The sequence below is a fragment of the Podarcis raffonei genome, chromosome 2, assembly GCF_027172205.1.
Source record: "Podarcis raffonei isolate rPodRaf1 chromosome 2, rPodRaf1.pri, whole genome shotgun sequence".
Classification (NCBI taxonomy): Eukaryota; Metazoa; Chordata; class Lepidosauria; order Squamata; family Lacertidae; genus Podarcis; species Podarcis raffonei.
In genome coordinates this window covers 118,948,597-118,973,600 of record NC_070603.1, presented here as the reverse complement: position 1 = coordinate 118,973,600, position 25,004 = coordinate 118,948,597, and the positions used below count along the sequence as shown (strand labels likewise).

Here is a 25,004-nt window from a genome sequence, read left to right as displayed (position 1 = left end):
CCGCATCCCGGGTCAGACCATTGGTCTACTTAGCTCAAGACTGTCTACACTGACTGGCAGCCGCTCTCTGAGAAGTTTCAGTAGGGGCTTCTCCTCCTATCTCCCTGGAAGATGCTAGGGATTTTGAACCTGTGATTTTCTGCCTCTGGTTTATATTTACTCTCGAGAATTCGAATCTGCATTCTCCCAAATAGAATTCCCTTTTCCTTGTACCACCACCCCGATATTCCCAATGGGCAATATTGTAGGATTTGGGGATCTTAGGGGTGGGTTGGAGGGGGGAAACTAAAGATATAAAGGACTGTGTATGGCATGTTGGTGCTCAGCTGTTGGTGACTTGTAAGGCAATAAAAACTAAGACAGAAGAGGGCGAAGGTTGATCTCTGATGGCCCCAGACGCAGGGTTAGATCTTACCAGCGAGGAAATTTCAGTTGAGCATTATGAGAAACCTAGATTCCACACAGACTGCTCTTTTATCACAGGGACGTTCTGCAACCCGACACATTCAACATGAGTTCTGCAGCCTGCCAATAATAGTGCAATTGGCAAGGATTTATACTGGACTGTCCACACATCATCCTTTACCAGTTTGTTCTGCAGCGCTTCCCCAACCTTCCCACATTATTGCATCTACATTTTAAGAACATAAGAAGTGGATCAGGCCAGGGAGCTGTCTAGTACAGCTTCCCCAGTGGGAAGTCAATAAACAAAATAAAATAATAATAATAATAATAATAATAATAATAATAATAATTTATTTATTTATTTATACCCCGCCCATCTGGCTGGGTTTCCCCAGCCACTCTGGGTAGCTCTCAGCAGAATATTATTAATAATAAAAAAGCGATAAACCATCAAACATTAAAAACCTCCCTAAACAGGGCTGCCTTCAGATGTCTTCTAAAAGTCAGATAGTTGTTTATTATTAAGCGGGACCTGAGTGGATCAGTACTTTCCAGCAACTGATATTCAGAAGTGTATGTTGCCTCTTAACTGTTGAGGCAGAGCATAGCCTTTGTGGCCAGTAGCCATGGTTTTGTTTAGCCCCCTTTTAAAGCCAGCCAGGTTGGTGGCTGCCAATGTCCCTTGTGGCCCCCTGCCCATTCCACTGTCTCTGTTCATGCCATCTCTCCACGCGGAGACTGGACACCGGAGCATAAATTTCCCCAGCGTGTTATTTTTCCACAGAAAATTCCTCCGCTTCTTTCCCTTCTTTCCCCTGCTCAGTATGCGAGGAGTTGCAGGTGCTGGCATTGTCAAACTAAATGGCCGTGGGCTGGCTATGGGGCCAGGTGCGTCACTGAGGAGGCATGTGGAAGGCTGCGGGCCTGAGGCCTACTGTTTGAGAAACACTGGTCCAGAAGTCAGAGGGTTGAGCCAGGACCTGGGAGGCCAGGGTTCAAACCCCTAGTCAGCCATGAGGCTCACTTGGGCCAGTCGCTCTCTCTCAGCCTAGCCTACCTGACAGGGTTGTTGAGTGGAAAATATGTAGAGGAACAGTGGGACATAAGTTTAATCATTCAATTGATTAAAGCCCCTCAGACTTCATTTTACACTCCTAAGTGGTTCTTCGTAGTAGCGGTGGCAGCTGCCCCACATACAATGTCAGGTGTGGGGCAGGCGGCCATTGTTTATGAGGAATGAACTTCCTGGCCCAAATTTAGCCAATAGGGCCAGAAGTTCCCGATCCCTGCTGTAAATAAACCAGTGCCCCTTAACCCCAAAGTGCATGTGGACAGACTTCAGCTCTTCCCATTCTTGAAGCCGCTTTTTCTACTACATGGCTTCAGGCCTATAAATTTGGCTCGGCCCAATCTGGTTGCCAAGGAACGTCGATGAAGTTCGAGTTCTGGAAAAAACAACCACCTAAGGATTTCCCCACCAGAAACAGCAGCCAGCTGGTTCACTTTTTGCTTTCTTTCCTTTTTAATTTGATGCCAGGGCTCGACGTTTATTAAAAAAGAAAGAAAATACTTTATTTTTTAAAATAGGGTTTTCGTTAGCTTTCAGCAATGGTAGAACAAACGGCTGTTAGGATGAAGCCTTCGGTTTGTTGACAGCGCTCTCTTTTTAACCCTAATGGGAAAGCATGGTGTGTGTGTGTGGAAGAGAAAACAACTCCCAAGAGGTTAACCGAATTAAAGAATGAAACACGGCAAGCTGACAACCGCAAGCTCTTGTAGGGGATTGCCAAAGGCAAGAGTCAAGGGCTGTAGTTCTGAGGCCTTCTCCTGGCACGGGCCCTGGGTGTCAACGGCCGCCTGGGGACGCCCAGGCGGGAGGAAGAAGGGCCTGCAGGCCGGTGGCTGGATTGGGCTGTCCGTGGCGGCCATGCTTGGCGTGAGGGGGCAGTGGACACGGCCGCCGGAGTGGACTGCCGCTGCCATATGAGCAGCTCCAGAAGTTCTGTCTGCCGTTGCATGATGGCAATGATCTGCTCGGTGCCCACCCTGTCCTTCTCGCGGTCCTCCAGGTCTGCTTTGGCGTAGCCGTCAAGGGCGGAAAGGATTCTGTCGGTAGCCGCCTGCATCCGCAGGTCCGCGGCCATCGCCAGCTCCGCGGCCAAATCGTTCCTGGTCTTCTTGTGCCGGTTCCGGATGTTGGCGAGGCGTTCAGCGGCCGAGAGGCCCGTTGGCCCAGGCAAGGGGCTGTGGCAAGGGGTCGGGTGCACGTCTGGGAGCAATTTGGTAAGCGGGGAGGGGGAGAAACACAAAAGTAGAGTGAGGGCATTTTGAAAGGCTGCAAGGGATTCTGGGAAGGGGACGGTCAAGCTTATGAGCATCACTTGAAGGAGATGGGATGGGGAGCCTGTGGCCCTCCCAGATGTTGCTCTAATTCACATCACCCTCAGAAGCCGGGGATGATGGGAGTTGTAGTCCAACAACATCTGGAAGGCCACAGCTTCCCGACCCTGCTAATATTAAATCCGCTCTCTGGGTGTGGATCTTTAATGTAGTCAACACGACAACTTCTTGGAAAAGACCAGGCAACTCTAAGGTCCCATCCAACTCCCTGAGGTTCTGCAGAATTCATTCAGCACTCTGAATTCATTCATTAAACATCACCATTCAGCATACAAAATTCATTCCGCATTCCCTCTTACCTGCTGTGGAGCCAGTGGTGTCTGGGCTGCCAGGGAGACTAGGCGGGGCAGGTGGCAAGGGGTTGAGCAAATGATCGGCTTCTAAAAAACAAAGGGAAGGGCATTAAATATAATTTTGCATCGCAATATACCGCCTCTTTCCACCCGAACCAACTCAGACCTTGCGTTCACCATCCGAGGCTCTGTGTGTTCCCCCGCCACCGAGGGATGTGTGGAATGTGTTGACATGGGAACGGCCTTTTCAGTGGTGGCTCCTCGTTTGTGGAATGCTCTCCCCACGGAAGCTCACCTGGCACCACTGCTGTCTGTTTTTAGTCGCCAGGCAAAGGCATTCTTATTTTCCCTGTCAGATATGTCAGCGGCCTTTGTTCCGCTCACCCTTTAAGCGGCGTGGGTAGGACTTATCCTTTTAAGCATTTTGTCAGATGACAATCTTAGTTCTTGTTTATTGCCGTTTTTATGTCTGATTATAATGCTTTCGTTATTTCTTTTTTTTAACGGCGTGAGTTGCTTTGAGGCAATGCTGAGGCTGCTGATAGCCTTAGCAAAGGCCACGGACAGCAGTAAATCACACCAAACAAGTTGGAATTCACTCTTTATTAGCAAAAACAGGAGTGTCAGGCCTAATGAGCACAGCAACTCATCTCTGGCAGGTGTTGCCCCATGAAGCAGTTGCTGAGATTGAAGGTCCCTGCCTCCCCTCCTCTCCAGGGTTTCCCCCAAGCAATCTGAGACTACGCCTGTGTGACGCTTACTTCTCCCTCCGCCCTTTTCATGCCTCTCCTGGTTCTGGGAATCGGAGGGGAGCTTCTGGAAGCAGGAGGGGGAGAGACCTGTGCCTCTTCACCAGCCTGACCCATCTCTGCCTCTTGGCCTTCCTCCTCTCCTGCTTCAGATTCTGCCTGATTCTGGACTTCTCTCTGCCACAGACTCTCCCCGCTCACTAAGCCCTGTTCCGACACTTCCTCTTCCCAGTCTTCTCCCTCGGACCACTCATTGTTGCTCCACCACTACACCCCAGGCTCTGAGCCTTCTTTCCCTGGGGGTTCCCCAGCTGGTTCCGCCTACCATTCCTTTGCGTCCGGCCAGCCCACGACAGCCACTAAACTTAGGCGGCTTAAAACAGCGGTGAGCAACTGCTGGGAGGGAGAGAGATAATTCCCCGAGACAAGCAGCTGCAGAATGGCTGGATTTAATTTTAATATGCCAAACGCAGGATTTAGATGATGGCAACGCTGGGCTAACCAGGTCATGCATGGAGCGCTGGGCCAAACAGCAGGAGGAAGAGCTAGAGGATTTGCTGAGCTTATTGATATGAAAATTGTGCATCCTCTCAAATTAGCTCAAGGCTGGGTTTCCCACAGGAGGAGGAAAGTACAAACTGGGAAACTGGCTCATAAGCTAAAACTAAAACAGGAGGCCAGAAGGAAACCACAAAGAAGACTCCAGAGATAAGGATACAAGAAGAGTCAATGGCCCACCCAGTCCAGCAGCCTTCTCTTAACATGGCTGACAAGATGGGGAGTCCAGAAGAAGTACCTGTTTGCAGCAGTGCTCTCTCTCCCCTTCTGCAGTTTCTGGCAACTAGTATTCGGAGACGCATTGCCTCCGACAGTGGTGGCAGAACACAGCCATCAGGGGTAGCAGCCAGCCTTATTCTCCTTCGTGAGTTTGTCTCTTAAAGCCATCCAAGATGGCGGCCATTGCTGCCTCTCGTGGGAGCAAATTCCATAGTTTTAACTGTGAGAGACTCAGCTCTACGTCTCTTTTAAATCAGAACCAGTGAAGGCCGCGAATGTCCTGTATGAGTGACTGGAGGCAGTTGGAGGATGGATGGCGGCTAACAGATGGAGGCTGAATCCTGACACGACAGGGATACTGTTTTTAGGGGACGGGCAGGTGTGGGGGACTCCCTGGTCCTGAACGGGGAAAATGCCCCTGAAGGACTAGGTGCACAGCCTGGGAGTCATTTTGGACTCACAGCTGTCCATGGTTGCGCAGGTCAATTCTGTGTCCAGGGCAGCTGTCTACCAGCTCCATCTGGTACGCAGGCTGAGACCTACCTGCCCACGGACTGTCTTGCCAGAGTGGTGCATGCTCTAGTTATCTCCCGCTTGGACTACTGCAATTTGCTCTACGTGGGGCTACCTTTGAAGGTGACCTGGAAACTACAACTAATCCAGAATGCGGCAGCTAGACTGGTGACTGGAAGCAGCTGCCAAGACCACATAACACCGGTCCTGAAAGACCTACATTGGCTCCCAATACGTTTCCGAGCACAATTCAAAGTGTTGGTGCTGACCTTTAAAGCCCTAAACGGCCTCGGTCCAGTATACCTGAAGGAGCGTCTCCACCCCATTGTTCAGACCAGACACTGAGGTCCAGTTCCGAGGGCTTTCTGGCCCTCCCTGCAAGAAGTGAGGTTACGTGGAACCAGGCAGAGGGCCTTCTTGGTAGTGGTGCCCGCCCTGTAGAACGCCCTCTCATCAGATGTCAAGGAAATAAACAACTATCTGACTTTTAGAAGACATCTGAAGGCAGCCCTGTTTAGGGAAGTTTTTAATGTTTGATGTTTTGTTGTGTTTTTAATATTCTGTTGGGAGCAGCCCAGAGTGGCTGGGGAAACCCAGCCAGATGGGCGGGGTATAAAAATAATATATTATTATCATTGTTATTTAAAGAAGGACTTTCTTCTGCCTCTCCTGAGCACCCCAAGCATTCTGCTTCACTGGATGTTTCCCTCTGGGTTCCCGTGTGACGAGAGAGGGAGAAAAACTTCTCTCTATCCACACACTTCTATCGTGTCAGCACATTGCACACCCAATTATTCCTCTTTGTGCAGAGAGAGGGAAGGAGGAGGGGACAGAAGGGAAGTGAAACCTGACCTCTCGTCTTCATAAATAACCACAAAAAATGGGGGCACTTACCCGCGGCCGGCCGAGGGGTGCTTATTGGCTCCTCAGAGTCGTCCTCTGTTTTGCACACCACTGTGGTGGAGTCCACAGAATCGACGAGTTCGATGGAGAACTGGGCAGAGGGGTCGAAGAAGTCGTGGGGCTCGAGGTAGTCCTCAGACTCGTGGGGCCCCCCGTCCTCCAGGCCACACAGGGGACCATCATCTCCCCCTGACTCCTCCTGGTGTCCGTAACTCTGGGCCTGCCCCGCGGATTGTGGCGCTCCGGAATCCAGAATCTGCTCCAGCTGGTCGTAAAAGGGGCAGGTGAGGCGCCCTGTCCCCGAGCAGTTGTTCTCTTTGACCTTCTTGTAGTCCCGGCGCATCGTCTTGGTCTTGGTGCGGCACTCCTGGGCTGTCCGCTCGTGGCCTCTCTTGGCCATCTCGTTGGCAATGACCTGGAACGTGTCCATGTTCCGGTGGCTGCTCTGAAGGACCTGCTGGATCCTCTGCTCCCCCCAGATATCCAGGAGATCAATCACCTCGGCGTACGACCAGTTGGTGCCACGGCGGCTCATCTTCGGGAAATGTGGCATCGGCACGGCAGAGCCAGCTGTTGCCAAGAGGGAAGTGGGAAAGGGTGAACCTTTGCTCTTTTATTTTAGTTCAGCTAAGGCGGGGGGGGTGCGGGTGGCGCTGTGGGTTAAACCACAGAGCCTAGGACTTGCTGATCAGAAGGTCGGTGGTTCAAATCCCCACAACGGGGTGAGCTCCGGTTGCTCGGTCCCTGCTCCTGCCCACCTAGCAGTTCGAAAGCACGTCAAAGTGCAAGTAAATAAATAGGTATCACTCTGGCGGGAAGCTAAACGGCGTTTCCATGCGCTGCTCTGGTTTGCCAAAAGCGGCTTAGTCATGCTGGCCACATACTCCGGCTCCCTCAGCCAGTAAAGCGAGATGAGCGCTGCAACCCCAGAGTCGGCCACAACTGGACCTAATGGTCAGGGGTCCCTTTACCTTTAAGGCAGAGGGAGGTCCAGCTTTCTATACCAAGCAAGAATACCTTGACACGGAACTACCTTGTCGCTCATGGTGGCAGGGAGCCGAGGCCAAAATGTGAGCCCCCCACCACAGCCCTCATGCTGCCTTCACAAAGCTGGATAAACTGAGAAAGCGCTAGCTAGGCTTTGGGAAGGAGACAAGAGGACTCTAGGACCCTGTCAGAGCCCTCACACCTCCTTCACTTACCTGCCTTTGGCAAGGTAGCTTGAGGGCTTCAAATGTTGCCGAGGGCCGCCAAATGAGGCTTCAGGGGCCACATGTTGGATTGCTTTGATCTAAGGCAAAGTTGCAGAGGCTCAAGCCCACAGAGTCCAAAAGTGGCCCTGCAGACATATTGACCTGGCCCTCAGGAGCCTCCCTAAGGCACACCCCTTCTTCACAGAGCATGCTCCCTCAGTGGTCTTGCTCTGGCCCTCTTAGGAGTCATTCTGCATGGATCAAATGTCGCCTCAGAGTGAGATCACTCCTTTTTACTTGACCGGATGGAGAGAACGGTGTGTGTAGAGAGAGGGACGCCTCTTTTAGAGGATGTTCCTTGCTGGAATGTAAGTCTACATTACAAAGGTTAAGAATTACATCTGTTTCTTCTCCCACTTTTGCCTCTGCCCCTCCCCCGGTCATGTGGCCCTCGGAAGGCAGCTCATGAGGGAAAGCGGTCCTCAGATCAACAACGGCTCCCCGAGCCTGGTGTGTACAGTGGTACCTCAGATTACATACGCTTCAGGTTACAGACTCCGCTAACCCAGAAATATTACCTCAGGTTAAGAACTTTGCTTCAGGATGAGAACAGAAATCGTGCTCTGGCGGCAGTGGGAGGCCCCATTAGCTAAAGTGGTACCTCAGGTTAAGAACAGTTTCAGTTTGAGAACAGACCTCTGGAACGAATTAAGTTCTTAACCCAAGGTACCACTGTAATTTGTTCCGGAGGTCCGTGCTTAACCTAAAACTATTCTTAACCTGAAGCATCACTTTAGCTAATGGGGCCTCCCGCTGCCGCCGTGCCGCCGGAGCACGATTTCTGTTCTCATCCTGAAGCAAAGTTCTTAACTATTTCTGGGTTAGCGGAGTCTGTAAACTGAAGCATATGTAACCTGAAGCGTATGTAACCTGAGGTACCACTGTAGATGCATTTCTGAGCTAGGTAAATCCCTGGTCTGATCCGGTACAAGGCAGCGCTCTGTGTTTTCTTCAGCTCAGAAATTTGCACATGTATTGCAAATACAAAGCTGCACACAGTTCTCCACCCGCCCCCTGCAAAGATGCAAAAACTGCTCCCTCGCCTGCCGGTGGTCCTGTTTCCCTGCCCTGCAGATAGATGTGGCACCGCGCCCCCCCCAAGCTGCAATCAGGCAAAGCAGTAATGGCGGTGACCGACAGAGGTTTTCAGGACGCAAAATTCAGCACACAGAATACACGCATGCCCCCGGCTGGTGTCTTGGGAGCAGAACGAGCCCTTACTGAGTGAGCTGGTATCCCTCTCCAGCCTCTGCTTGGCCTCCCTGCGGAGATACCGCCGTCTGTCCAGCAAGGTGTGGTCGGCCTCCGGGGAATGGACGTCCATCTCGTCAAAAAGGACCGGCACCTGGGAACAAAGGCAGAGGGCTGTTGGTTCACACATGCTATTTACTGCAGTGGGTCAGGAACCCCAGGCCGGAGGGCAATATGTGGAGGGACCCCTCTCCATCAGTGGAATATTGGTCCCCTGGACAGATCTACTCCAGAGGACACATCAACCCTCCTCCCTGTTATTCTTTGATTCATTTTTTGAAATATTTATATTCCACGTTTTTCACTACAGTCGTACCTTGAATCCTGAACACCTTGGTACTCAGACGTTTTGGCTCCCGAACGCTGCAAACCCAGAAGTGAGTGTTCCAGTTTGCAAACGTTCTTTGGAACCAGAACATCCATCGGGGCTTCCAATAGGCTGCAGGAACTTCCTGCAGCCAATCAGAAGCTGAGCTTTGGTTTCCAAATGTTTTGGAAGTCAAATGGACTTCCAGAACAGATTCCGTTTGACTTCCGAGATACCGCTGTATATTAAATTTAAGAAATTCAATAAATACAACAGTAAAAACATCTATGAATGCTGGTTAGTAAAAAGAAATTGACACTGCAAAGCCCTATGGAGAAATCTCTGAAACAACAGTGGGATATCAGCCCCGCCCAAGGCGTGATGGAGAACAGCAACAACTGGGGAAGGATAGACATAACATCTTGAAAGGACAGGAAGAAACACCACGGACAGAATAATTGCCACATGCAGGAGGAACAAGGATATGGTTTGAGTGCCTCACTTGTAGTTCTATAAATAATTTAATGTGTCAACACGAATAGAAGTTATTAATATTGCAGTTGTTGTATAAGGGATTATTATTTTGACCGGAATGTAATTGAAATTAGTAAGATTTTGGAACGCAGAAATGAAGGAAATCAATAAACCATCAATTCTAGCACGTGGGGGGGCACCCAAATTATATAATTTGGTATTTGAACGATTGGTATTAGTACAGTCATACCTTGGAAGTCGAACGGAATCTGTTCCGGAAGTCCGTTCAACTTCCGAAACATTCAGAAACCAAAGCACGGCTTCTGATTGGCTGCAGGAAGCTCCTGCAGAAAATCGGAAGCTGTGGAAGCCCCATCGGACGTTCGGCTTCCAAAAATAGTTCACAAATCGGAACAGTCACTTCTGGGTTTGCGGCGTTCGGGAACCAAAACGTTCGAGAACTAAGCTGTTTGAAAACCAAGGTACGACTTGTAATTGGTTACAGTGGTATCTCGGGTTAAGTACTTAATTCGTTCCGGAGGTCCGTTCTTAACCTGAAACTGTTTTTAACCTGAAGCACCACTTTAGCTAATGGGGCCTCCCGCTGCCGCCGTTGCGCGATTTCTGTTCTCATCCTGAAGCAAAGTTCTTAACTTGAAGCACTATTTCTGGGTTAGCGGAGTCTGTAACCTGAAGCGTATGTAACCTGAAGCGTATGTAACCTGAGGTACCACTGTACTGTTATAATGAGGCTATTATTGGATTATAACTGAAAACTAATAAAAATTATTATTTTAAAAAATGACATTGCAAAAGCTTATCTCAATGACACAGGCAACGTCTAAAAGCAGGAACAATTCCAGCAGGGAGTTCCACAGGTCACAGCCTGTCATACTACATAGTAAAGGGCAACCAAACTTCAGGGGCAATGAGGAACCACAATAAGTCTCCCAGCTGGGCCTTAAGGAGTTCAGTGGTCCTTAAGGCATTTCTGGTCCAGGTCGGTCAGGGCTCTGTAAACAAGCAGAAGCAGCCGACCTGCTCACAGGTGGGCAAGCACTTTGGTTCAATCCCTGGCTCCCTGCTTTTTACCTGCTGCTCCTGTCTCCTTGCTCCTCGTTGCCTCAGGATGAGCTCCTCCGGCTGCTGAGGGGGCCCCCATCCCGAATGAGGCGACTGGATGAGTCTCAGGGGCTCCTGGCCGTGGGCTTCCCAGCACTGAGGCACCTCTTCGCCCAGCTCCTGCTTGACCTGCTCCGGCCCTGGCCATCCCAAAATGTCCCTCAGGCTCCCGGCCCGGATGACGCAAGGCCCTTTTGCCGGTCCATCTTCCTCTTCCTCATCCTCCTCTTCCATCTTTATCTGCAGCACTTGGTCTCCCGCCATCTGGAGGTTGGCCGCCACCGCCCGCTCGGCAGCCATTTTGTCCTTTCCAGGCTTGTGTCAACGTCGGCCTGCACCGGGTGTTGCTCACAGACCTCCCTCTCTTGCTGCGAGCATTGGGCAAACGGCGCCGGTTCCTCAAACTGATCTCCCAGGGTCCTTTTTTTTTCCTTTTCCCAATCGTGCTACAAATTATTTAGGGCGTTTAGACATACGGATGTCAGCATCACACACAAGGTTTTGCTCCTGCAGGGAAGACATACAGAAAACAGAAGGCTTGAGAGCGAGAGAGAGAGAGAGAGAGACCCCAAAATTAACCTGCTAAACTGATATTCCATGTCTGGGGTGGGAAATTTCTTTCATTTTGAGGGCCTTATATGCACATTTTACTTTTGTTCAGTAGGCTAGTTTCTGCTCAAAGCTCTATACAGTGGTGCCTCGCAAGACGAAATTAATCCGTTCCGCGAGTCTCTTCGTCTTGCGGTTTTTTTGTCTTGCGAAGCACGGCTATTAGCGGCTTAGCGGCTATTAGCGGCTTAGCGGCTATTAATGGCTTAGCGGCTTAGCAGCTTTAAGGAAAAGGAAAAATACTCGGCAAGAACTCGCAAGACGTTTTGTCTTGCGAAGCAAGCCCATAGGGAAAATCATCTTGCAAAGCAGCTCAAAAAACAAAAAACCCTTTCCTCTAGCGAGTTTTTCGTCTTGCGAGGCATTCGTCTTGCGGGGCACCACTGTAACCACATGATGGAATGATGGAAAGAGAATATTATTATTTTTAACAGGTAGCTGACGAAGGAGAAATGTGAAACTTTTTGCCATGTAAATTAAAAATACTCTGTTTTGTCAATCACAGTAACGTGTGCATTATTTTTGTGATTAATCAAATCCTAAAAGGGAGCCATAGAGAACTTGTGGGAAGCTTGATGCTTTTAAAACTAAACACACAAACACACACATACTTTCTTGTGGCTAAGACAAATTAACGACACCGAGTTCAGTGTCCTGTCCTGTTTCCTGGATTTTGTAATATATCTTAACCAGTCCATGAAACGCAGGAAGTTTATTCTTTTGCACTGCCTTCCTGTAAGCAATGCAGCCAAGGCTCTTCAGTGGAGTTGGTGAAGAAATTTGATTCAGTTTGCATTTAAAGGCGATCTTACGCAATTGGCATTTTCTGGAAAAAACACGCAAAACGAAACAGCCATCCTTTGAAATCTGCGCTTCTCTAATTTTTGCAATGCAGTCCTTCAGCCATGAAATGTGAACAAAAATGGATAGAGTGAAGTGTGCGTTGAAATGTGTATATTAGTGAAAACAAAACAGAATTGTATTAGGAGAAACTGCATACAAAACTGTGCATATTAGGAGTAAGGTAAAGGTACCCCTGCCCGTACGGGCCAGTCGTGTCCGACTCTAGGGTTGTGCGCTCATCTCACTTAAGAGGCCGGGAGCCAGCGCTGTCCAAAGACACTTCCGGGTCACGTGGCCAGCGTGACGAAGCTGCTCTGGCGAGCCAGCACCAGCGCAGCACACGGAAACGCCGTTTACCTTCCCACTATAAAGCAGTACCTATTTATCTACTTGCACTTAGGGGTGCTTTCGAACTGCTAGGTGGGCAGGAGCTGGGACCGAAAGACAGGAGCTCACCCCGCCGCAGGGATTCGAACCACTGACCATGTGATCGGCAAGCCCTAGGCGCTGAGGTTTTTACCCACAGCGCCACCCGCGTCCCAATATTAGGAGTAACTAGCAGTAAAATGTGAATTGATTTTCACAAGGACTTGAAAATATAAATTGCAAGCTGATGTGGAAGTGTGGAGAACAGAACTAAATACTAGAAAGCGAGATACTGAAAGAAATTGAATTTAATTTCTATTTAATTTCTACTCTTACGTATGTGCCATTAATAGCCTGGATAGCTCAGTTGGGTAGAACATGGTGCTGATAACACCGAGGTTGCAGGTTCAATACACGTATCAGCTGCATATTCCTGCATTGCAGGGGGTTGGACTAGGTGACCCTCCGGGTCCCTTCTAACTCTACGATTCTATGAAAAATATTAACACTCTGCATCCAAGCAACTCAAATTTCCCACTGCAAAACACTTGAATTCCGACGTTGGCATAATTTACCCGATATTTCGCTCTATAAGACGCCCTTTTCCCCTCCTAAAAAGTAAGGGGAAATGTGTGTGCGTCTTATGGAGCAAATGCAGGCGGGAGGCTCTGCTCAGCGCTCCCATTAAAGAGCCGTGTGGAGCGTGTGGGCTTTTCCCCAAGGAGGAAAAGCGCTGCGATCCCGCTTGCTGTCCTGGCTTCTGGGATTCAGAATTTTTTTTTCCGTTTTCCTCTTCCAAAAACTAGGTGCGTCTTATGGTCTGGTGCATCGTATAGAGTGAAAAATACACGCACTCATTGTGCTATAGGTAGTCAGGGGAAAGAGGGGCCCAAAGGAGGCAACTCAGCATGGCTTTAAAAGAGGATTAGATAATTTGTGGAGGATAAGGCTATTCATAGATATATAGATACACACACACACACACACACACACACACACAGATATAGACTCCACGACACCTGTCATTCATAACACCTAATGCATCTGATGAAGGGGACTGTAAAGGTAAAGGGACCCCTGATCGTTAGGTCCAGTCGTGGCTGACTCTGGGGTTGCGGCGCTCATCTTGTTTTACTGGCCGAGGGAGCCGGCGTACAGCTTCCAGGTCATGTGGCCAGCATGACTAAGCCGCTTCTGGTGAACCAGAGCAGCGCACGGAAACGCCGTTTACCTTCCCGTCGGAGCGGTACCTATTTATCTACTTGCACTTTGAGGTGCTTTTGAACTGCTAGGTTGGCAGGAGCAGGGACTGAGCAACGGGAGTTCAGCCCATCGCGGGGATTCAAACTGCCGACCTTCTGATCGGCAAGCCCTAGGCTCAGTGGTTTAACCCACAGCGCCACCCGCATCCCATGGGGACTGTAGTAGCAGACAAAAACTTAAACCACAATAAATGTGTTCAGTCATTAAGGTTTCATCAGTCAGTCTGTCTTTCTGTCTGTCTTTTGCTACAGGAGACTGGCATACCTAACAGGACTGGAATCGATAAAATGAACACCCCCGTCGCTTAGAAAATTTCTAGATCCCAGACACACCCCGTCTCAAAATAAACACACAGCTTTTGTTTGGCATCATGGGCATAGCCAGAATTTATGTTTTTTTGGGGGGGGGACAGGACACCCACCTGTCACCATTCTCTACCTGTCTGGCTCTGACTATCAGATTCGGAATGAAGTGTCTTGAGAACGTGTTTTTTAAAAAATACTTTCTTTTGACCACAAGTACTCAAGAAAACCTGTCAAAATCTTTCCACAATTTATACTTCAAGTATTTTTATTTACTTGATTGGGGGGGGACTGCTTTCCTGCCTACGCCCATGTTTAGCATCCAAGTTAACTATAGTCCTGGCAATGAAATTACCTTATCTCCATAGAAAGAGAACAGGGCAGGAAATGGCCGTGGGCTAGTGACTCTCAGGGCAGAAAACTGTCTGCTTAATGGTAGAGACAAACCAGATTGACACTGAACTTGGCAGAACCCACGACCTAGAAGGACGGCCTGGGAACAAGCATATGGGTCTGGTTTTTGTTGGTGTTTTAGTTTTGAGGGAAGTTCCAGACCCTCCAACTGTCCCTATTTTCCAGGGACGGTCCTGGATTTACAGAAGCCGCTCCGCTTTCTGATTTGATCCCAGAATATCTCGCTTTTCCTTAGGACGTCCCTATTTTCATCGCAGAAATGTTGGAGGGTATGGAGTGCTCACACACACACACTTTGAAATGATATACCCAATAAAAGCCGGATTTGGCGCAGGATCATAGCTGTCAACTTTCCCCCTTTCTTGCAAGGAATCCTATTCGGAATAAGGGAATTTCCCTTAAAAAAGGGGAAACGTTGACAGCTATGCGCAGGATCCTTATACAGCATGTTCTTTTGCAGTTCATGATGAACCGCAACACAACTGCAGTTAAATACACACACACACACAGAGTGGTACCTCGGGTTAAGTACTTAATTTGTTCTGGAGGTCCGTTCTTAACCTGAAGCACCACTTTAGCTAATGGGGCCTCCCGCTGCTGCCGCACCACCGGAGCAAGATTTCTGTTCTTATCCTGAAGCAAAGTTCTTAACCTGAAGCACTATTTCTGGGTTAGTGGAGTTTGTAACCTGAAGCGTATGTAACCCGAGGTACCACTGTACACACACACACACACACACACACACAGACACATGCAGTATATAAGTTACGGATTCACTGACGTGGGAAGGGTTTTGCGTGAGCATTTTGCTCTGGCTTGGGTGGAAAGAGGGAGGGGACGTCACTGCTGGCTGACACCAGCTGTTCTTCACCTCGCTTGCGCCTACAAGCATTCATTAAATTCCTTCCTCTCTTGTTTTTGCAATTGCAATGAATACAACTCTGCCCACCTACCCCTCCACCATAATACAGTGGTACCTCGGATTAAGTACTTAATTCGTTCTGGAGGTCTGTTCTTAACCTGAAACTGTTCTTAACCTGAAGCACCACTTGAGCTAATGGGGCCTCCAGCTGCTGTTCTCATCCTGAAGCAAAGTTCTTGACCTGAGGTACTATTTCTGGGTTAGCGAAAGATGTAACCTGAAGCGTCTGTAACCCGAGGTACCACTGTAAATGGAAGCTGCATGCAACCCACTTGAGAGCTCACCTCTTCGGGGATCTGGCCCCCTTCCTACGGGAGCAGGGGCTCGGCTTCCTTCTGCTGCACATGCAGCTGCTGCGAGATTATCGATTATCGCTGCTGGGGCGGCTTGCAAGGCTTCAAACAGGCCATTTCCTCCCCCGCCCCCACCAGGAAGCCGCTTTCAGGCTTCGCCAGCTGCACAAAACTGGGGGTTGCTGTTTCTCAGGCTTTCTAGGCAAGCGGAGGAGCTCGCTCGGTTTAACCCTACAGCGCCCCTCCGGCAGAAAAAACGGTGCAGGGAATAAATAAGAGCTTTAGGAGAGGCCCCACCCGCACTACGCATTTATAGCGCAATAACACCTTGATCGCTCATGAGATGGGGGTTGTAACAACTGGAAGGCCGCAACTTCCCCTCCCCTGCTCTCATGCTAATATTAAACCCATTCTCTGGATGTCATAGAATCATAGAATCATGGAGTTGGAAGAGACCACAAGGGCCATCGAGTCCAACCCCCTGCCAAGCAGGAAACACCATCAGAGCACTCCTGACATATGGTTGTCAAGCCTCTGCTTAAAGACCTCCAAAGAAGGAGACTCCACCACACTCCTTGGCAGCAAATTCCACTGTCGAACAGCTCTTACTGTCAGGAAGTTCTTCCTAATGTTTAGGTGGAATCTTCTTTCCTGCAGTTTGGATCCATTGCTCCATGTCCGCTTCTCTGGAGCAGCAGAAAACAACCTTTCTCCCTCCTCTATGTGACATCCTTTTATATATTTGAACATGGCTATCATATCACCCCTTAACCTCCTCTTCTCCAGGCTAAACATGCCCAGCTCCCTTAGCCGTTCCTCATAAGGCATCGTTTCCAGGCCTTTGACCATTTTGGTTGCCCTCCTCTGGACACGTTCCAGTTTGTCAGTGTCCTTCTTGAACTGTGGTGCCCAGAACTGGACACAGTACTCCAGGTGAGGTCTGACCAGAGCAGAATACAGTGGCACTATTACTTCCCTTGATCTAGATGCTATACTCCTATTGATGCAGCCCAGAATTGCATTGGCTTTTTTAGCTGCCGCGTCACACTGTTGGCTCATGTCTAGTTTGTGGTCAACCAAGACTCCTAGATCCTTTTCACATGTACTGCTCTCAAGCCAGGTGTCACCCACCTTGTATTTGTGCCTCTCATTTTTTTTGCCCAAGTGCAATACTTTACATTTCTCCCTGTTAAAGTTCATCTTGTTTGTTTTGGCCCAGTTCTCCAATCTGTCAAGGTCGTTTTGAAGTGTGATCCTGTCCTCTGGGCTGTTAGCCATGTGAATGTTTAATGCAGTCAACAGGCCAGCTTCCTGGAAAAAGAGGGAGATCTCTGCAGGCTTGGGCAGAAACCAAAGTTTGCAGAAAAAATAAAAACAGCTGGGTGGGTGAGGGAGAATCCTAAGGGGTGTGTATGTGTGAAAATGGCTGAGCATGCTCAGTGTCTGCAGAATTTGGACCATTGGTAGGGAAATGCAATGGAGTATCCTGGAGGAAGGGCATGGCTGGCAAAAATCAGGTATAAGACAAGTGTACAGCATAGGCCTAGCCAGGGGGCAGCTGCTCCACCACAAAGCACGTAAATAAATAAAAATACTTAACTAACTGACCAATTGTGTTGCAGATAACTTGGTTCTGCCCCCCCCCCAACCTAAAGCCTGCCCCCCAAATAAATCCTGGCTACACCCATTGCATTCACTATCAGCTCATATTTATTATTCATTTTAAATGAAATGAGCAGTGAACAATTGTATTTATTTATTCCTTTATTCTCTATTCCACTTACCGTAATCACCGACATCTCTAATAAAATTGCAAAAAGGGGAATGATAAAAATTCACCATAAAATCTAATGAGAAATGCCTGCTGAAGAAAGGAGGTCTTTGTCATGCGCCTGAAGTTCTGCAGAGAGTATGGCTTAGAATCATACAATGGTGGAGACAGAAGGGGACCCTGGGGGTCATCTAGTCTGACCCCCTGCAATGCAGGAACCGCAGCTAAAGAGTCCCTGGCAGATGGCCATTCCAAACTCTGCTTAAAAACCTCCAAGGAAAGAAGAGTCCACGACCTTCACCAAAAGCATCCCAAGAACTATAAGGGTGTTAAAAGTTGTTCAGAGGCTCTCATTCCCCTCACGGAGCTGAAGTTCCCAGAGTGGTTTAATAATAATAATAATAATAATAATAATAATAATAATAATTTATTTATACCCCGCCCTCCCCGGCCAGAGCCGGGCTCATGGCAGCTAACACCAGTAAACTTACAATAATATTTTTTTAAAATACAGGTTAAAATATAGTTTAAAATGCAGCCTCATTTTAATAGTAGCCCATAGATCAAAACCATAAGGGGAGGGAAACATAAGGGTCAGACCAAACCAAAGGCCAGGCGGAACAGCTCTGTCTTGCAGGCCCTGCGGAAAGATGTCAAGTCCCGCAGGGCCCTAGTCTCTTGTGACAGAGCGTTCCACCAAGTCGGGGCCAGTACTGAAAAGGCCCTGGCCCTAGTTGAGACCAATCTAACCACCTTGCGACTTGGGACCTCCAAGGTGTTGTCATTTGTGGATCTTAAGGTCCTCCGCAGGGCATACCAGGAGAGGCAGTCCCGTAGGTACGTGGATCCTAGGCTGTATCCCTTTCCCAGGGGTCTCTCTGCAAATTGTACCTCTGTGGGGAAAACAGGCGTCGTCTCCGCAACTCTCAACACCTTTAAAAAACTACAGCTCCCAGAATCATTTGGGAGAAGCTGCTGCAAGTGGTATGTACATCCAAGGAAGACAATGGAGTGTGCCTCCGGAGGTGAACTCAAACCGCTGGAGAATCTGTCACTTTGCATTTCTTAGTACAGAAAGTATTGATCTGATGTGTAGAGATCTTTCCTATTGTAATTAGTTCAAAAGGGTTCTGGAAACTTGTCTGCGTGAAACAAACAAGTAGAAGGTTATTCCTTCAGAGAAGCTGAATACAGCTGGCTTAAATCGGTCCTGTTTTCTCTTTCTGTCAAGGTCATGCTGACTATAATAATAAGGCCAGAAGAGCCTGGGTCTCACACTTTCTCTGTCTCTTTTCCTCCTGGTGTGGTGTTTGGTACATAGATAGTGTTAAGGTTTTAGTCAGTTATTTTAAGTTTAAGTTAAGTCTGCTGCTACTGGATTTCTGGACAGGGCCAATCCTGAATATATTGGATTTGTGACCATTATGCTCATTTGCCTTCTGTAGCAGAAAAGCTCTGCTGGATGAAACACAATTGCCTCTGGCCTATTTTGGGGGAATCTTGCAAGGTGTTTAAGTTTTTACTCTGCTAACTATACGTCGGAGTTCTGCGCTGGATCAATATTGAGTAGAATTCATGACAGAATCACAGCGCCTGCTGTGGCTTCAGGGACTAGTAACTGTACCTGCTGCCTCCTGCAAGGTAAGGTGTAGTCGTGGCAGCCATTTGCACTGTATTTCTAGATAACCAGCCGAGGCTGTTCAGAAAGGTGCAACTAATCTGCTGACCGAATGTACGGGTATCATTTCAGAGATATCGAGGTCTTATAATAAAAGCAATCTGTTATATAAAGGTAAAGGTAAAGGGCCATTAGTCGTGGCCGACTCTGGGGTTGCGGCGCTCATCTCGCTTTATTGGCCGAGGGAGCCAGCGTACAGCTTCCGGGTCATGTGGCCAGCATGACGAAGCCGCTTCTGGCGAACCAGAGCAGCGCACAGAAACACCGTTTACCTTCCCGCTGGAGTGGTACCTATTTATCTACTTGCACTTGACGTGCTTTCGAACTGCTAGGCTGGCAGGAACAGGGACCGAGCAATGGGAGCTCACCCCGTTGTGGGGATTCGAACTGCCGACTTTCTGATCAGCAAGTCCTAGGACCTAGGCTCTGTGGTTTAACCTACAGCACCACCCGCGTCCCAATTTGTGATATACTGGACTAAAATATAAATGGAATGGCGCCAACTTTCCCCAAGGTTAGCATATGTACAGGAGGGGAGGGGAACCAGATGCCCTCCAGATACCTCCGTTGGTTAGAGTGTGGTGCTGATGAGGCCAAGGTTGCAGGTTCAATCCCTGTACAAGACAGCTGCAAATTCCTGCATTGCAGGGGGTTAGACTGGATGACCCTCAGGGTCCCTTTCATCTCTACAATTCTGTGACGCTGGACTCCATCTCCCATCATTCCTGACCATTGGCCATGCTGGCTGGGGTCACCATGCATATTTACAGGCCTCTGTGTGGGCTTTGGCTTCTTCCCCCAAAGAATTCTGGGAGCTGCAGTTTGTAAGGGTGGTGAGAGTTGGTAGGAAGCAGAATTGGATATGTGTCGGAAATGTAAAGAAATGAAGGGAACGTTTTTTCACATGTGGTGGAAATGTAAAAAGGTAAAAGTGAAGGGAGTTCCCTGTATTTTATATTTAAGTAAATTGCTCTGCTCTGATAAATTGTTTTCTAAAGTAAATTGCTCTGATAAATTGCTCTGATAAATTGCTCTGATAAATTGCTTGCTTTGCTGAGTTTGGAAGAGGCCGACTTCCTCTTTCTGCCGGCTGGCAGGGAAGAGGCCCACTTCCTCTTTCTGCCGGCTAGCAGAGAGCGAGCAGCGGCTGGCAGGGAAGAGGCCCACTTCCTCTTTCTGCCGGCTAGCAGGGAGGCGGCCAACTTCCTCTTTCTGCCGGCTAGCAGGGAGGCCAGGCCCATTTCCTTTTTTTTTTCTCAGCTAAGCAGAAACTGCAGTTGTTTTCTGCACATGCTCTCTGCTGCAGTAACGCAAGAGAGGAGCACACGAACAGGGGAAGGAGGTGGGCTTAGCTAGTCAGATAGCCATATGCCATATAAGGAAATAAGCTTAACCTTGCCAGCTGATTGGAGGGAATTGGGGAGATGGACATGCTCTCAGGTATAAAAATGCTTGTTTACTTGTATCGTTGTAGCCAGTCTTTGGAGAGGACTCCACTGGCTGCCTCTGCGCAGATCTCAATAAATCTCTTTTCTCTGACCAAGAAGTCTCTGGAATTGTTTTCCCCCTCTGGCCACGGGGTTGGCGGACCGCCGGACCTCTGGGTAATTCCAAAGTAAGGCTTTAAAAGAACACTGGGAAATGATCTATGATGAGTTGAAAAAATGTTTAAAATAACTTTTCCCAAAAGACCGGAGTCCATTTTGTTTGGAAAAATTTAGACTGAAGTCCCTTAGTGTCAACAAAATTTATTTATGTATGCAACAACGGCAGCAAGAGTTTGGTTAGCCCCAAGACAGAAAGTGAGGGAGGTCCCAGGCAAAGAGGACTCGCAACATAAGATGGTAGAATATGCAGAGCTTGCAGGTTTAACATACAGTGGTGCCCCGCAAGACGAACGCCTCGCAAGACGAAAAACCCGCTAGACGAAAGGGTTTTCCGTTTTGGAGGCGCTTCGCAAAACGAATTTCCCTATGGGCTTCCTTCGCAAGACAGACGAAAGCCCATAGGGAAATCTCCGGGACAGCGGTGGGGCGGAGAGACCTTCTCCCGCCGCCAGCCTTCGGAAGGCTGTCCTGAAGACTTGCGGTGGGAGGAGGGTTTTCCTTCCCACCGCCAACATTCAGAATGCTGTTCTGAATGTTGGCGGTGGGGAGGAATAACCCTCCTCCCACCGCAAGCCCCGGGAACAGAAGAGAAGCGCTGCGCGCCTTCCCCTCTGTTCCCGTACCTGTCCTGAAGGCTTGCGGTGGGGAGAAAAACCCTTCTCCGCACCGCCAGCCTGGCAAGCGGTCTCCATAGGAACGCATTAATTGATTTTTAATGCATTCCTATGGGAAACCGTGCTTCGCAAGACGAAAAACTCGCAAGAAGAAAAAACTCGCGGAACGAATTAATTTCGTCTTGCGAGGCACCACTGTATAGAATAAGACAGCAAGAAGAACATATGGAAAATATTTATTGAGGATATGGAAAATAACTGTACACAGCTGAAAACGCTGGCAGCCTTAAGACAAAATCAACAGTGTAATTAATGTTTGAGTGATGTAAAAGTGGAGAACAGACTAAAACGGCGACAGCAAATTATGCAGGAATGAAAGATAAACACAATGAACGGAGGAAAGAGAAGGATGGAAGTCGTGGGATATCTAACAGTATGTAAAATGCTTATTTTAAGATGTAAAACTGAAAATTTGATTTTTTTAAAGAGTTGTTAGGAGGCCTCTTATTCTCCTCACAAGAGCTCTCTGTAGGGAAAACACTGAAGCCTAATTTGATTAGCAGAATGCCTGGCCTCTAGTGGGCGGGGCTTTCATGCTGCACTCTAGAACGGCCCCTCCCTTCAGGCTGTCAGTTTTAAAAAAGGGGTTCAACTGTCACTTCCCTCAAGGGGCTTCGTTTCCCTCAGTCAGCATGTTACCATGCTACATTTCTCCACTATTAAATTTTTCGTTTCATATATATTCAGTGAGCCGTTCCCCTCACTGGATGAAAAGACAAACTCTGCTAAAGGAGAAGGTGGAATAACTTAAGCGGGACGTGCAAGGAGAGATTTCTCTGACAGGAGGACATATTTTTATTCACCCCCCTCCACAACGCTTGTCATTCCCAGAGCCCCCTAGGAAGACGGCCGGCCTGTTAGACCACTCTGAGAAATAGAGCTCCATGAGGGGAATAAGGGTCTCTAAACAACTCTAAGGTGGCCACATTTCAAACAGTGAAAATCCGGACAGAAAAGTTGTTGAGGTTGTTGACCTTTTTTTTTTTTTAGCAAATTCACCAAAAGCTGAAAAATGAACTTTTTGATAAGGATAATCGACAAAAATAACACTGCCAACATGGATTGCCATATGTCCAGATTCCCCAGACATCATCACCATCATTATTATTACCAATTTCCACCCAGACACTGCTTCCAGCTGTGGTATTCTGGGTATGTCTGGGAGATTCTGGACATATGGTGGCCAGTGGCTTGAATTTAATTAATTTTATAATGAATGATTTTAGAGTGTTGTTTGTGTTGTACTTTTGTATTGTTTTATTGTTGTTAGCCGCCCTGAGCCCGGCTTCGGCTGGGGAGGGCGGGATATAAATAAAATTGTTTATTATTATTATTATTATTATTATTAGGCAACCCCAAGCAACTCTCACCACCCTTTACAGCTCCCAGGATCTTGGGAGTGGCATGATACTGCTTTATCGTTTTGATGACGCCTCAGAGTGGAGACACTGAAATTAAGAAACATGACTTAAGTGTGGGTCTATTCTGCAAAGGACCTCAATAAATCAGGGGTTCCCCAAATGTGGTCCGCAGGCTTCATTCAGGCATGCCCACATTTAATTTCATAGTGACTCTTAAATGAATTTCTATTGCTTCTTTTATTTGCCACATTGTAATTTATTGCAATACCATTTGAATGTTATTGGACGCAAACAGGCGCACAATTTAACAAATCCAAGCAGCAATGGAAATGCCCTTTTAAAATTACACAGCATCCAGCACAGTGCGTTACAATTGCTACAACAGGCAGCAAAATCATTAAGTGGCCCACCAAGACCCTCAATTTTCAAGCGGTCCATATGGCGCAGAAAGTTTGGGAACCACAGCAATTGGTATTTTTTCAAAACCAAATAGAAATGGGGAATAGACTCATGTCCACAAAGGTAGTCATCACAGCACTCTGTGGTGTGGTCTTAAAAATGAAGATAACCAACTCATTTTTTATTTTCCTTCTGGAAATGTAAAGTAAGCCATAGAGGTGGACGTTTTCAAAAATCGAGTTCAAACTACCCGTCCTGTGGTAGGAAACCGGTTACAGCTGTGGCAGGGAGGAGGTTGGAGAGAGATAAAATAACTCCACAGATAGGCAAAAATGCAAATAGCAAATGAATCAATCAGTCAACTGTAAATGAACATTAAGAGGGAGACAGAAAGACATCTTCTTCAGCTGAAATCTGGAAAAGCGACTGGATGGGGACAGACCTGTAAGAAAATGTTGCTTCTGCAGTTGGACTGGTATGTTTGAGCTTCTGAGTTATTTTCTGACCCTGGTGTTCCACTCCCAGCTTGTGTCAGTGGCAGACCTCGGCTTTCATATTTGAGCAGTGCCCTGGGCGATACCAAAATTTGGTGCCCCTGCCTCTTGCCTTATAAGTCTTTGTTGGGGGGGGCGTGCAGCGTCCTCCCAGCTCAGCACCCAGTGCGGGCAAACCAGTCACACTCCCCTAAATCCGCCTCTGCTTGTGAAGGTGCTCAGATAAATGAGCTGGTCAAAGTGAAGAGCTCTGGGCTCTTTTGCCTCTTCCTGGGCCAGGCAAAATCTCATCCTGTAGGAAAGTGTTTATTTGAAATGCAGCAGGAATAAAAAGATATTTCCACACAAAGATTTATTTTCTTCCCCCCATGGAGCATTTGCAGAATGTACAACCTGGGCAACATCGAGGTCTGCAAACACTGCTGGAAACACGTCGTTTGCTGAAAAGAAGCAATTCTGTAGCCAGTGAAACGCCATGGTACACCTACATCAGCCTAACTTTCACCTGTGTAGTAAAACATGTCTCTCCCACGGGTGCTGTAACTCCCCAATGGTTTGAACTTTACCCCCAAAGGCTCAAGCCAACAACAAAACAAGGCTGTTCTGTTATTATGTTCTGCTATAGAGGAGGGGGTGGGTTTGCTCCTGACTGGCCAGTGCTCATGTGACATCATACATGATTACTAGCTCCCGACTGGATGGTGCTGATATGACCTCACACCCTGATGTGTCAATTTGTCCCTTTTCTGAAAAATGATATGGGGGAGAAAGAGCAACAGTTTGGGTCCCGTCCCCCCACCAAGGCTCAAGTCCAGGCACTTGATGCATCATGTTGTTTATGCACTGTGCTCTGTGAAGGGACGTGCACACCACATAGGCTGGGAGCTGAGCAATTTTGGACGCACACATTCACAGCAAGTGAGGTTAGTCCACTTTTCTCTGCAGGGCAACCTCTGCTAGCCTTGGGCAAGTATGTGCAGGAGATTGGACGGTGGCTGCCAGCCATGGTGCGAAAGACCGAGAAAGACAGGATTTCCCATCATCAGCTGTGGGAACAGAAAGCCAAGCACATCCCCCCCACATAACACAAACAGGTCTCCCCACATCGTTCTCACAATCATTTGGAAGGAAGTAACTTGGGACTTGCTCCTGGCAGCAAGTTGCACAGCCAGAGAGGGACCACTTGGTTGTTCCTTAGGATAACGGAAAGTCCGCTCTGCCAACAGACCATAAAACATTGAAAAATGAAAAATCGTTTAAAAAAAAAAAGATTAAAAGCCCTAGATTGGTCAGCAGCCTGGATTTCTCTCCTTTTTAAGAGGTGTCTGGTTCCTCATACAACATAAAAACATTCTGTCCTGCACAGATTCCAGGGTTTACTCCAAGGTTTACTCAAACTAAGAGTTTCAGTGGCAATCTGAGCATAGCTGTCAACATTTCCCTTTTTTAAAGGGAAATCCCTTATTCCGACTAGGATTCCTCGCAAGAAAAGGGAAAAGTTGACAGCTATGAATCTGAGTGTTTCTATGGCTTCTTTCCCATGTGGATTTTCTGACACAGA

The 25,004-nt window shown here is 48.1% G+C and overlaps 1 protein-coding gene and 1 long non-coding RNA gene across 3 annotated transcripts in view; both read right to left on the bottom strand.

Annotated features, from left to right (window-relative positions):
* Window positions 1-1,903: 1,903 nt before the first annotated feature.
* Window positions 1,904-15,660, bottom strand: LOC128409244 (uncharacterized). Of its 2 annotated transcripts, none has more exons than XM_053379562.1 (6): window positions 15,451-15,660; window positions 10,418-10,984; window positions 8,515-8,638; window positions 6,032-6,610; window positions 3,105-3,185; window positions 1,904-2,674 (listed from the first exon to the last, which is right to left on the bottom strand). In XM_053379562.1, exons 2-6 carry the CDS (start codon window positions 10,745-10,747, stop codon window positions 2,205-2,207), a joined length of 1,584 nt encoding a protein of 527 aa, XP_053235537.1. In that variant the 5' UTR covers window positions 10,748-10,984; window positions 15,451-15,660; the 3' UTR covers window positions 1,904-2,204. The 2 variants fall into 2 exon arrangements, with proteins under 2 accessions (XP_053235537.1, XP_053235538.1); XM_053379563.1 differs by having other exon boundaries at window positions 10,418-10,954.
* A 5,692-nt stretch (window positions 15,661-21,352) lies between these two features.
* The window catches only part of LOC128409316 (uncharacterized), a 43,515-nt gene continuing 39,863 nt past the window's right edge, over window positions 21,353-25,004 (bottom strand). The window contains exon 2 of the long non-coding RNA XR_008329217.1: window positions 21,353-21,676. This is a non-coding gene — a long non-coding RNA (uncharacterized LOC128409316). The remainder of the gene's footprint in view (window positions 21,677-25,004) is intronic.

Coding starts and splice junctions, on each gene's coding strand:
- LOC128409244 (XM_053379562.1), bottom strand. CDS start 10,747: ATGGCTGCCGAGCGGGCGGTGGCGGCCAACCTCCAGATGGCGGGAGAC. Junction 8,639..10,417: donor CAAGGAGACAGGAGCAGCAG/GTAAAAAGCAGG, acceptor CTTTGTTCCCAG/GTGCCGGTCCTTTTTGACGA. Junction 3,186..6,031: donor CACCCCTCGGCCGGCCGCGG/GTAAGTGCCCCC, acceptor TTTGTTTTTTAG/AAGCCGATCATTTGCTCAAC.